The following is a 12,201-nucleotide window of genomic DNA, read 5'->3' as shown; positions in this document are numbered from 1 at the left end:
AGACAGAAATTTTCTTATCGCATGCGGCTTACAAGGGCAAGAGTTCCGACACGCCACCTAGATTATATGGGGCTCAAAGTACAGGATCGTGTTGTCACCAAATCTGCAATTCTGTACTTGAAGTAGAATTCTGATATGGGTAAAGCGAAGTATTAATTGGACGGATAGATTCTTGGACACGATCATCCACGCCTCATTTGGAAATCAAACCGGTAGGAAATAGTTCCCGAGAGCCGGACTCCATATAAGCCTAGTAAAGGCATATGTATATATAATGTGGAAAATTGGAAATGTGCAGATTTGGTGACAACACACACCCTACCTACCTCTTCAAAAGCCGGCAAACCTTAGTTGCTTGAACAGCCGTACATATGTGGAGACTTTCACTTTTCACTCTAGCGCGGCACACATCAGCAGAGAATGGATGAATCTGAAGAATCCGACCTTTTGTTAAATATCATCTAAGTTATACTCATATTTTCCAAATCATGATGTCTCTGGAGCCGTCAAATTCCAACATGGGCAGGACCCGCCGACGGTCTAATATGGGCGATCCAAGCTCGTTTCGAGATAGTAAAAACCCCAACTCTACAATAGCAGAAATGATACTGCCCTCCATCCCATCACCCTCAGCAGTGATCCCATCTCAGGGATACACTCCCAACATCTCTGAATTCAACACGCCCATATCCACACGACCACCGTCCCCAGTTGGGCAACAGGGGATGGTGGAGTTGCTAAACGACCATACTTCTATCGCAACGTCGTATGTCGCCATAGGCAAACTCAGATCATGGCGTGGAGCATTCGTGTTGCTGGTAACGTGCGGGTCGCAACTCATGGACAATATTTTTATGACTGCCGTGAACATTGCGCTACCTACCATTCAGAAAGAGTTTAATGTGCCAGCGGGCGATCTCCAATGGTTGATCTCCGCTTATACCTTGACCTTTGGAGGCTTTCTCTTGCTTTCGGGAGTTCTTTCAGATCGGTAAATCCAACTTCATACTTGTTTGATTTTTGCTGAGTTTTTTGGTGTAGATATGGACGTAAAACTATTTTCTGTCTCGGAATGTCATGGATGTCAATCTGGACTTTAGCAAACGGCTTTGGGTCCTCCTTTATCCAATTGGCTGTTTTCCGTGCGTTGCAAGGTATTGGTGCCGCAATGACAGTACCCTCATCCGTTGGGATGATTTCCTCGTACTTTGTTGCGAAAGACCGGACTCTGGCGCTTTCCTTCTTCGCTGCGTCTGGTGCTGTAGGATTTTGCTCAGGTCTCATTGTTGGTGGCTTTTTGACATCTTCGCTTGGCTGGCGTTATATTTTCCGGATCTCGGTCGTAATTACTGGTAGCTTGGCTATAACTGGCGCCGTTATATTACCAAAGGATAGATTGGAAGGCCATGAGCGGCCGCGGCTGGACTTTGTTGGCTCTGCCCTATCTAGTGCGGGGCTAATTCTTCTGAGTTTCATTCTGAGCTCTGGTGGTTTGTATGGCTGGAACAAACCATTCATCATCGTGCTATTGATACTTAGTGTGGGACTTCTCTTTGCCTTTACCTGGGTAGAAAAGAAAGTTCGAAATCCGATCATGCCACTCTCTTTGTGGAAAATACGAAACTTTGCTGGGTTGTGGATAACAGGTTTTGGTATGTTCACCTTCCTTTTTATGACATACACTAACTTTTCTAATAGTTACATATGGGAGTTATCAAATTGTCATTTACTACATGGTGCTAGTGGCGCAGGAGATTAACCAGTTCTCTGCTGGCCAAACAGCATTGCGATTCTTACCAATGGGTGCGACCGGCTTTGCGTTTTCCCTAGGAATGGGTCAGTTAATTGAAAGGTATAATACCAAATACATCCTTCTGATTGGGTTGCTTATCTGCATGGTTGCTCCTATCCCAACCTGTATGATGAAGGAGGGCGACATAAACTTGTAAGTCTACTAAACCCGATTGAAATATCACTATTAACGCATTACAGTTGGAAACATGTACTCCCGACAAGTATAATGATCGTGGCCGGTGTCACGATTGTTTATTGCTGTTGTACGTTGATTCTTTTGGCATCTGTTCCAAACAATGTCAAATCTCTCTGCGGGGGAATGGTTGGTTTCATAAACAATTCCAACGATTGAAGACTTCTCTAACAATGGACAGATCAATACGGCGTTTCAAATCGGATCAGGGGTTGGCTTGGCACTTACAAGTGCTATCGTCACAGCCGTCGAAATAAAACCAGGGCACTCTATAATGTCACAATACCGCACAGGTCTCTGGTGCTGCGTAGGATTTGCCGGTATTGGACTTTTCTCAACCTTGATTGGTATCAAAGGCACAAGTAGATTTACGAGGGAGGTATATCTCGTACATTAACTCCTATCGCGTTTTACGGCCGGTACGTTCTAGAAAAAGAAGAAGCCTCGCGGTGGATAGAGAAAGCAGCACCAATTTAGAGTGTTCCAGGCAGTGTGGAATATAAAGGCCGTTCAGGAAAGCACAATAGAGAGTCTAAGGGGCCATAATTAAGGGTCCTTATGTGGAGAAAGGCGTATAATGATAGAGGAGTTAATGGGAGTTTTCAAAGGTATTCATATAGATTGTTAGACAGAAAACACAAAACTTGTAGGAGCCACAAGTCAAAGGTGGCAGAATTTTAAAATGAAGCTTCCAAGCCAGGACTCATCACATCAAAGAAATCTATCAGAAAGTTTTGTTGACGACAAAGGAGAAAGACAAAAAGGGCCGCTAAGTAGTCGCCCCGGTCACATGGTATACACAGCCACATATATGACGCCACTGCCCCTCCAACCCCAGTTTCAAAAGTCCTGGTACTTGCACCAAGAAAACTTGCCTTGCACTTGCCTTGTTCAAAACTGCCTGTCCTGTCCATCAATACTGTGAAAGTGAAAGTGCAGGTGCTACCACGAAGTCCGCAGATTAGCTATACTCCCGTATCTCCCAGTATTAGAGACGTTTTGCGAAAATGTTCGTCCTCAGAAATGGTATGTTTCCTATTACGCTTGTTTATTAAGGATCCTACCCCTCCGTCGTCGCGTCAACAAAGGGCAGGCGCGACCTGCGACCGAATGGCACATTCCGAGCCTATGCTAATATTCACTACAGTGGGGAAATTTATCTTCGGTGATACCTCTAAACAGTCTATGATCGAGCTCCCTCAAGGCCAACTCTATCTCGTTCGACCGCTTTCGCCCAAAGGGTACTCAGAACTCATCTTCAAGGACGGAGCCGCGAGAATCCGACCAACGAACCAAGAATACCAGTATCAGCTTGTTATCCAGCGCGCATACGAGGAGGGCGAGGAGGAGCTGTTGGACGACGACGACGGAGAAGACGCGGAATCTGCTGCCTTGGCTGCTGAGCGAGACGAGAAGACATTTCTTCTTGACGAAAGCCTACATTTCCGATCAGAGATTCGACCAGGCGGAGAAAAGGTTCTTGCGTGGAGAGATTTGAGTGGCGACGCCGGTGACCTCTACGAATTCGTGTGCGACAACTCGATCGCCGAAGACCAGGTGCAAGCTTTCGAGCTCACGGCTGTTCAGTGCCAATACGAACGAAAGCACCGAAAGCCATACACTCTCGCGACTACGCAAGATCTTGCACAGCTCACTTTCGTTGACGAACAACCGATTCCAAGCGCAAGTCCGATACATAGCCCTTCTCGTAGTCCTACAGCCCTCTCACCTGTCTCCAATATGCCCCCTCCAGTTAGGAGCACCGCAAACTCTGCATTGAAACGGGAGAAAGCTCCAGCCGAATCTAGTATTTCCCGCAGTACCCCAGCCCGAGATGACACTCCTACAGTTGCGCCGCCGGTTGGCGAGCATCCTGAATCTAGCTCAGTCCTGGCACAAGAGCTTGCAGAGCTCCATCTGTTTGACTTCCCATCTGGCTCGTTCATACTCCAGGATCCGGCGGTCAAGGCAACAGTATCTGAAGTGGGCAGCTGGCGATACTATCTACAGATTGGCAGCAAGGAGCACCGCGACTGGCTTGGTCAAGAGATTATTGCTGATATAAATCCCGTCTTCAACTTCGAATACCTTTCCTGCATCTTCAACGCATATTCATCTACTGGTGAAGCCTACTCCTGGCTCCTTCGATTCAAAGATGAGGAAACCCTCTCCCGCTTCCAGGAAGGTCTCATGCAATCTTTGTGGGAGCAATTGAACGAGATGAAGTGGCTGAAGGTCAAGCAAGATGAACGTGACTATGTTACGGAGGCATTCCAGGACCTGACGATGGCTGACGCACCACCTGAAGAGGAAGAAGAAGAAGAATCAGATGATGTGGAGGATGATGGCCAGAGGAGTGAACACTATGATAGCGACGAAGAGGAGGATGATGTGATCACTAGAGACGATGATGGCAACGTCAATTCTCAACTTGCCGTGGGATACAAACACGACCGATCATTTGTCGTCCGTGGATCAAAGATTGGGGTATTCAAGCATACCCTGAATAATCATCTGGAGTTCACAACAAATATCTCGAAGGTTGAGACACCAAAAGGAGCACTATTCAAGCCTAAGAGGGTAATGCTTCACGCCGAGGATAAGAACCTGGTTTTACAAAACGAGAATGATCCCAACTCTCTGTACCAGATGGACTTAGAGTATGGCAAAATCGTTGATGAATGGAAGATCCACGATGATATACCTGTCGACACTTTCGTGCCTGAAAACAAGTTTGCGCAAATGACTGGGGAACAAACTTTCCTTGGCCTCTCAAAAAATGCTCTTTACCGTATAGACCCACGTCTTGCGGGGAACAAGCTCGTTGATTCCGAACTTAAGCAATATGCTTCAAAGAACGACTTCTCCGCTGCTGCAACCACTGATAAGGGGTATATTGCCGTCGCTAGTAACAAGGGAGATATTCGCATGTTCGACCGTCTGGGCATTAACGCCAAGACTCACATCCCAGCTCTGGGTGAGCCTATAATTGGTCTCGATGTCAGTGCTGATGGTCGCTGGGTTCTTGCTACATGTCGTACTTATCTCCTTCTTATCGACGCTTTGCAAAAGGACGGCAAGAATGAGGGAAAGCTTGGCTTTGAAAAGTCGTTTGGCAAAGACTCGAAACCTCAACCTCGTCGTCTGGGACTGACACCAGCTCACGTTGCCCAATTTCAGCACGAGACCGGAGCCCCACTGTCTTTTACCACAGCGCGCTTCAACGCGGGAGAAGGACTCTCGGAAACTTCAGTCATCACAGCTACCGGCCCCTTTATCGTCACATGGAACTTGAAAAAAGTATTGAGAGGAAATAAAGACCCTTACACCGTCAAGAGATATTCTGAGGAGGTCAAAGCGGATAATTTCAAGTATGGCAGTGACAAGAATGTCATTGTGGCTCTCCCCAACGAAGTCAACATGGTTGCGAAACAGACCTTCAAGAGACCCACCCGTGAGAGTATTGCTACACCTGCGAGACTTGGTGGTGGTGGCAGTTTCGGTGGAAGACAAAGTGATGCAGGGAGAGTTGGTACGAGGGATAGTGCAAGATACAAACTTGGCAGAGAGGATGTGGTGAATTCTCCTTATTGAGAACAGGAAATTTCGTTGCGTCTGTCGTTAATTAATGACCTTATGAGCTGGATGGGCGTTTGGAATTCAATGCTTGGAGGATGACCCGTAGTAGATGGATGGATGTAGTTGCGTTAAGAAAGTGCGGCTGGACCTGTCAGCGAGGATTTGCACTCCATGTAATTAGCACAATACCAATACCCCCTGAATTACGTTACCAAGTAAGCTATAATCTTACATTTCAGTCGATAGTTAGTTCATATCTAGTTAACTTAAATTAAGTTCTTGTCTGAAGAACCAGAACTGGACTGAACTATTGCTTCGGATTGGCCAGGTTAACGATTAGACTCAAGTTTATAAGTAGCTTATCTATTTTATTGGGTTGTAGCTCCTATAGATCTAAAGGCCATGTCAATTTTCACTTTTGGACAAGTTCTCTTCCTATTGAAGTAAGTTTACTTGAATTTAGTACGATTTTCAGTGCATGTCTCAACACTCGATTTCCGACGATATGAGTGGACTGAGCGACGATTTCATTGCCACTGGTAGTCACAGTATTAGGCCTACAGCTAGAGGTCGTCGCTCGCAGCGTTTCACTCCTAATAAAAGGAAAGAATATTGGGAAACTCGCTTAAGAAAGGGGCAAGTCCCATCTGTCTGATCTCAGTTGACAAAAGTTCCATCCAGAAGGCAAGTTATAGCACTATGTAGTTTGGGAATTCGAAAGAAGACGCAACTGGAAGGTGTGAATGTGACTTGTAGGAAGTCGGGTGAATTGAAGCCGGAAAAGCAAGTACTGTAACTTGTATTCACACCGCCGGCCGCGTGCTTAACGTCAAACATCTTTGACGACTTCAAACCCTCGGAAAAGTCTTTGTTCTTTCGTGTACTTGTAATTATATTCTCTTGAACACCAACGATATTCTTCTTCCTCTGGGATTCGCATATCAAAGCGCGTAGAACGGAACGACCGTCGCTGCTTCCGAAAAAGTGATCAGGATGGAAGAGCAATGGATTGAGGACCAGTGGATAGAAGAGCAGTGGATCGAAGAACAGTTCTCCACGAATGGCAGATATACACCTCCAAGATATGTCCCTGCAGAATATATTCCAGGTCGGAACATCCCAGGTCGGTACATCCTAGGTTGGTACGCCTCAGGCCAAACTATGCCAGGAGGAGAAGAACCATCAGTGCGTAAACATTCAACTACCATAAACGTCTACTCGTTACTGATAATAGTATATTCAGACACTGTCCAATGTCTACATCCTATCAACCCTCTCCTTCACTTTGCGCCACGCCATCGCCTTCGTTGCCTGTTCCCTTCTACTCTACCTCCATGTCCCTTTCGGGATCCTCCCAATCCCATCTGCTCTGGCAGCTCTGCTATCAACCCTCCTCACGCTCATCGCCACCTACCACTTCGCCGTCTCCGGAAACGTGGCAGGGCTCCTGCTAGCCCTGATTGCGACGCTGGCGGTAGCAGATACCGCAGAAGGGAGGTGGCAAGAGGGTTGGATTCCGACAAATTTGGCGTGGAATCTTTTGTTTATTGTGTGCGGTTGTGCGTGCAAGGTTCTTGCTTGGGTTTTGGGTTTAGTGTTTTGATTTTGGTCATGCTGGATGGGAAATGACTCGGTGAGAGAGCAGGAAGAGTTGAGGAGACGAGAGGAAGAGAACTTGTAGTAAGTAGTAGGTTTGGTTGCATTGCATTGTAGGTATCACTTATAAATGATAAATGTGAAATCCATCTCACCTCTTTCTTAAGCCCTGATTGATGTGATCCGGTTTATTCATAAATCCTAAGCATCCTTGAATCCCTAGTCACTTCATGAATCTTAGTATAGATTGACGTATAGACTAAGTCACGCTCGCTCGTAAATCTTAGACGGATTCAAGAGTGAACTAGGTGAATCTAAGCCAAGCAAGAGTCGACGTGGCAGGCGATCTTATATAGATAAAACTCTTTCCCACTTCCACTTCCTAACAATTTACAATACCACTAGAATCCAACATCTACTTACTATCAGTCCTCTATTATGTCAAAGCAATTTCTTTACAAATGGAGTTAAATGTACGGTCTATTGCTATTTAGATGCAGGTCGAAATTTGAAAATCGGGAGCAAGTTGGGGTTAAATCAGGTGATACCCATTCAGTTGCAGTATAAAGAAAGGGTAAGGGAGCTCTGAGCACTAGATAGATCGGTTCCTGTTCCGAGAGTAGGATGTGTTGTTGGGGTATCTCGACTAGTGACAGGGATCAAGAAGCGTGGAGATAAGTAGTAAGATATTGAGATCATTGCGGATGATGGGGAGTGAGTAGGTATCATTCAGGTAAAGTGTGGCATTAAATGTAAGTCAAAGTTATTATGTATCATCTTCCCAATTCAAACCGGACGCCGACCCTGATATGTATGTACTGTACCAGTCCATCTTCCTTTAAACCCCCAGAAACCTCCCTGAACGCCGTGTGAAAACCATCCCACTTATTATAAAGCTTACCTGATCTTAAATCGCAACGAGCCCGCGATATCGCTCATCTCTACATACGAGCCTTCGTCTTTCTCTTCCACGCCTTTCCTGGCAAGTACTTCCTTGTACGCCCATCCTTTCCGCTCCCTGATTGTCCTGATGCCCTTGCCCGACACCTCAATATCACCTGACACGGTCTTCGCATGGATTGTTCCCTGCCAAACACTGGGGTACGAAACTTGCACACTCGCGGAGTTGGAAGTATGCTTCGATTGCACGTTCCGTAATTTCTGCTTGGAGGTTCCCAAGGGGTTGAGGGTGACGAGGGATCGATCTGCATTTGGCGGCAGGACGATGTAAGGCTCGTCGTCCCCGATAGGGCTGTATGGGTCATGCTGTGGTTGATGGTCTGTTTGGCCGTCGGCAGAGGAGAGTCGGGAGATGAAGATGGGGTCCAGGACTTGGATATCATGGCTACCGCTTACAGTGTGGGTTTCGAATCTGCTGAGAGGAGCATCATCCGAATGATCACTGGTGCTAGCTTGAGTGACTGGCAAAACTGTCAACTGAATACTGCCGGAAGTGCTCTTGAAGCTACCCAAAGAGCCTAGGTAGAAAGTCCCATCAATGCTACCAGAGCTGGAATGAACGTTGGTAATGTAATTTCGAGCTGGTGGGCTGAACGTTTGGGTTCCCGTACCCTTGATGGGGAAGTCGACTTTGATCGAGCCAGATGCTGTCTGGACCTCGATGTCGGCAGGTGCCGGAGCTTCTTTAAGAGCTTCTTGAGGGAGTACTCCGACCGAAACGTCACCGGATTGAGTTGAAATAATGAGGTCGTCCAATAATGGATAAAATCCATTGATTGATCCAGAAACGGTTTCCACGACGATGCGCCGAGATGAAAATGGGTGGGAAGGACCTGTCTCAGACCACCACTCGTCCGATAGTTTACCTTGACTTTCGAAATTGGTTCTGTCAACCATTGACTGCCCTTCAGGTTCTTTGACATCTTGGTCCATAATTGCCTCGCTTCCATTAATGATAGGGAAGTAAACATCTCCTGACAAACTCGTAAATATTGAACGGCCGTCAACCTTGATCTTGAGGTCTTCAAACACTCTAAGCGTAAGAGTAATAGCCTCAATCACCAGATTAGATAGCTCCGCATCCTCTGGGAACCAGGCAGTGATTTCCAGGGAAATGCAATGACGTCCTGGAGACTTGAGTTTAGCATATTTTGGCGTGCTGATTTGCAACCTTCGAGAATCCTCATCCCAAGTCCTCGAAATTTCTAATTGCGGATCACTAACGTGAATGTCTACTGTAAAGAATGCTCGATTGCCATGTTCTGAGTCCTTTGGTATCCTTCGGAGTCGAACCTCGCCTGTGGTTTTCACGCTGTTGCTACCCCAAGGTCCATCATTATCATGAGTAGTTTGAAGCACAGTCAAGTCTGCGCCAACCGGGAACTCGTAGATAACTTGGTCTCTTTTATGAGTAGCCGATGGACAATATGAATAGCCGGAGTCAACAGGTCTATCTCTCGACGGCGGCATGTCTTCCCCAGGTCTCTGATTTGGATTCCGACCCTTGATGTTATTAGTGTTGGTTCCAGGGATTAAGATCATACAGGACATTGATTTATATAATCTATGCAGACACGAATTTGCCTCCCACAGAACAATCGAACGAGTCCTCAAAAGACCAAAGGGAAATTAGTATACTTACAGATTTCTTCGATGTAAACACGGCGCAAGCTAAAGCAAGTATCACCGCAAATACAAGAGCAATGAAGAGCAATTTTTTGATAATCAATCGCCTACGAGAAGGCCCTGGCTTATCTCCTGATAAAGGTGTTCTCTCGTTCACTTCAATAGGTCCACCCATACTCTGTGGCTCGTGAAGTGGAAGAAAGCCTCGCTCGAGATTCTGCTCCTGGAACGTGCTGTAAGCTGACTCGTTCCGAGAATGTCGTGGCGACAGAGGAGACTGGTCTTGAGAGGAATTGGGTAACGATGATTCAGGGGATTCAGAGTATGCCGGAGGGGGAATGTTCATTAGGGGATTGTGCTCGGAGAAGGAAGCTGGCCGCCGCGATGACATGCGAGGCATTGGATTATATATGTTGGGCAAGGAGGACGAACTGCTCTCACTTGAGGGAGGTGACGCGTAAGGACGCGATGAGCTGGAGTGTGGGAGCACTGAACTGAGTGACGACCTTGATGTCCTTCCGGTGGTTGCCTGGGGATGTGGTGTGGGAATTAAGGTCTTGTCCTCTACCTTCTTGTCGTCCAGTGATGGATCGGGCACCATGAGATCTCGTCGCACTTCCCCGCGATTGAAGTATCCATCGCTAGGGCTAAGTTCTTCGCTGAAAGACTCGCCATCAGAGTCTTCTGCGGAGTATAGATTGCCTGGGAGGGGCATCTCAAGTGCTCAAAGCTGTAGCCTGGGATATGCACCACGCAAAGGTTTGCCTTTGGAAGTGAGGTATGGATTACAATTAGAATTGGAAACGAGAAACGGACATGTAAGATGAGAGACTAGGAAAGAAGACTGGACTGCAAAGAAGTCGTCAGTTCAGGTTGTATCCGTAAGCACGGAGGAATCAACTCCTAATTAAACGCAACGTATTCCCTTATGAAGTTATGGGGCCGCGCACCTAGGCAAGCCGCAGAACCTGTTGCCTGATTCAAGTTTTGGGTGGAAGATCAACTTGATCCCACCCCACCTATGAAAACATGGTTCAGATAGAGGAGAGGGGGAGGGGTTATCATTGGAAGACGTTGCAATGGCTTGCATGAAGAGCGAGAGCAAGGTTTGGTGCAGTACCTTAGGTAAGCACACTCTTCGGTTCTCGGGAGCTGGTGGACTAACACCTCAAAACTCACCTCCATAACGCGGTCAAAATCTGGGTAAAAGGTTAGCTCTAAATCTTTTTAGAACTACCAATACCATGCCCCAATGATAGTGGGGTTGAGAAGGCCAAATAATGACCACATTTCTCCAATCAGAATCTCGGATTTGGCCTTCTATAGCTCACCTGCCTCGCAAGTCATGGCCTCTTCTCCTATCACGCAAATTGAGCCTCATATTCTCTGATCAAAAACGCTTTCAAAATACCATGTACTCCCCGCCACCTGGCCCTCCCCGAATCCACATCCTCGGCGTAGGAAACCTCGGCCGCCTCTTCGCCCACGCCCTAGCAAACACCCCCAACCCACCCCCCATAACCCTCATCCTACACCGGCCCTCCCTTCTCTCAGACTGGGAGTCCGCAGGCCGCAGCATCTCCATCACTACGCACGGGCTCACCAATTCAGCCGGAGTCTACGACATCGAAGAACCCATCCATTCAGGTAGCGGCATGATTGAAAACTTAATCGTAGCAACGAAAACGTTACATACGGCAAAGGCGTTGGAAGCCGTGAAGCATAGACTTAATGCGCAGAGCACGGTTTTGTTTACGCAGAATGGGATGGGTACTACGGAGGAAGTCACGCGTTTGATATTCCCCGAAGACGCGAGGAGGCCGAATTATCTGGCAGCTATTACATCGCACGGTGTGTATTCCGAAGGTCCGTTCAGGTCTGTGTTTGCAGGACAAGCCCATGTTTCAGTCGGCCTTGTATCTGGCTCTTCTGCAAAGTCACGATACCTGCTTGATCAAATCGTAGCTGCGAAACTGTTGAATGCAACGGAGTTCGAGAGCAGGGAGTTGCGGTTGCTGCAGCTTGAGAAGTTGGTGATTAATGCGATGATTAATCCTTTGACGGTGGTTTATAATTGTCGGAATGGAGAGCTTCTCAAACGGTCTGATATCATGAGCGTGATGAGGGATCTGCTTGCTGAGGCTAGTCAGGTTGTTTCGTCGCTTCCCGAACTGCGGACTAGAGAAGATGGAGGAAATGATGTGGCAGAACGTTTCAGCAACGAGAATTTAAAAGCCAAGGTCTTGGACGTAGCAGAGAAAACCGCGGCGAATACCAGCTCCATGCTACAAGATTTCCGGGCAGGGAGAGAGACGGAAGTGGGGTACATCAATGGGTACATTTCAAAACGGGGGAAAGAGCTGGGGATCAATGTTGGGAATAACGAGAGGATTGTGGAGATGGTACAGAAAAGAAAAGTGGTTGAAGATGAATGAGATGTTCCGGGGACAGAA

The 12,201-nt window shown here is 47.1% G+C and overlaps 4 protein-coding genes across 4 annotated transcripts; 3 read left to right on the top strand and 1 right to left on the bottom strand.

The window, feature by feature from the left end:
• Positions 1–491: 491 nt before the first annotated feature.
• On the top strand, positions 492–2,306 carry LHYA1_G006657 (putative MFS-type transporter protein; the record flags this gene model as incomplete). The annotated part of the gene is made up of 5 exons (XM_031151592.1): positions 492–991; positions 1,042–1,652; positions 1,699–1,945; positions 1,993–2,116; positions 2,169–2,306. Coding segments are annotated over 5 exons (1,620 nt in total), but the record flags the coding sequence as incomplete, so codon positions are not given.
• Positions 2,307–2,994: 688 nt separating this feature from the next.
• On the top strand, positions 2,995–5,581 carry vid27 (Vacuolar import and degradation protein; the record flags this gene model as incomplete). Its single annotated transcript, XM_031151591.1, has 2 exons — positions 2,995–3,013; positions 3,135–5,581. The coding sequence occupies 2 exons, from the start codon at positions 2,995–2,997 to the stop codon at positions 5,579–5,581; spliced, it is 2,466 nt and encodes an 821-aa protein (XP_031003483.1).
• A 2,478-nt stretch (positions 5,582–8,059) lies between these two features.
• On the bottom strand, positions 8,060–10,463 carry LHYA1_G006655 (uncharacterized protein; the record flags this gene model as incomplete). The annotated part of the gene is made up of 2 exons (XM_031151590.1): positions 8,060–9,625; positions 9,765–10,463. The coding sequence occupies 2 exons, from the start codon at positions 10,461–10,463 to the stop codon at positions 8,060–8,062; spliced, it is 2,265 nt and encodes a 754-aa protein (XP_031003484.1).
• A 697-nt stretch (positions 10,464–11,160) lies between these two features.
• BEA2 (Ketoisovalerate reductase) lies at positions 11,161–12,183 on the top strand (the record flags this gene model as incomplete). The annotated part of the gene is made up of 1 exon (XM_031151589.1): positions 11,161–12,183. One exon carries the CDS (start codon positions 11,161–11,163, stop codon positions 12,181–12,183), a length of 1,023 nt encoding a protein of 340 aa, XP_031003485.1.
• Positions 12,184–12,201: the final 18 nt, after the last annotated feature.

Source organism: Lachnellula hyalina (genome assembly GCF_007821495.1).
Source record: "Lachnellula hyalina strain CBS 185.66 chromosome Unknown contig00121, whole genome shotgun sequence".
NCBI classification, from domain to species: Eukaryota; Fungi; Ascomycota; class Leotiomycetes; order Helotiales; family Lachnaceae; genus Lachnellula; species Lachnellula hyalina.
Note: the sequence above shows the minus strand (reverse complement) of the source record. Positions and strands in the feature narration are given on the sequence as shown.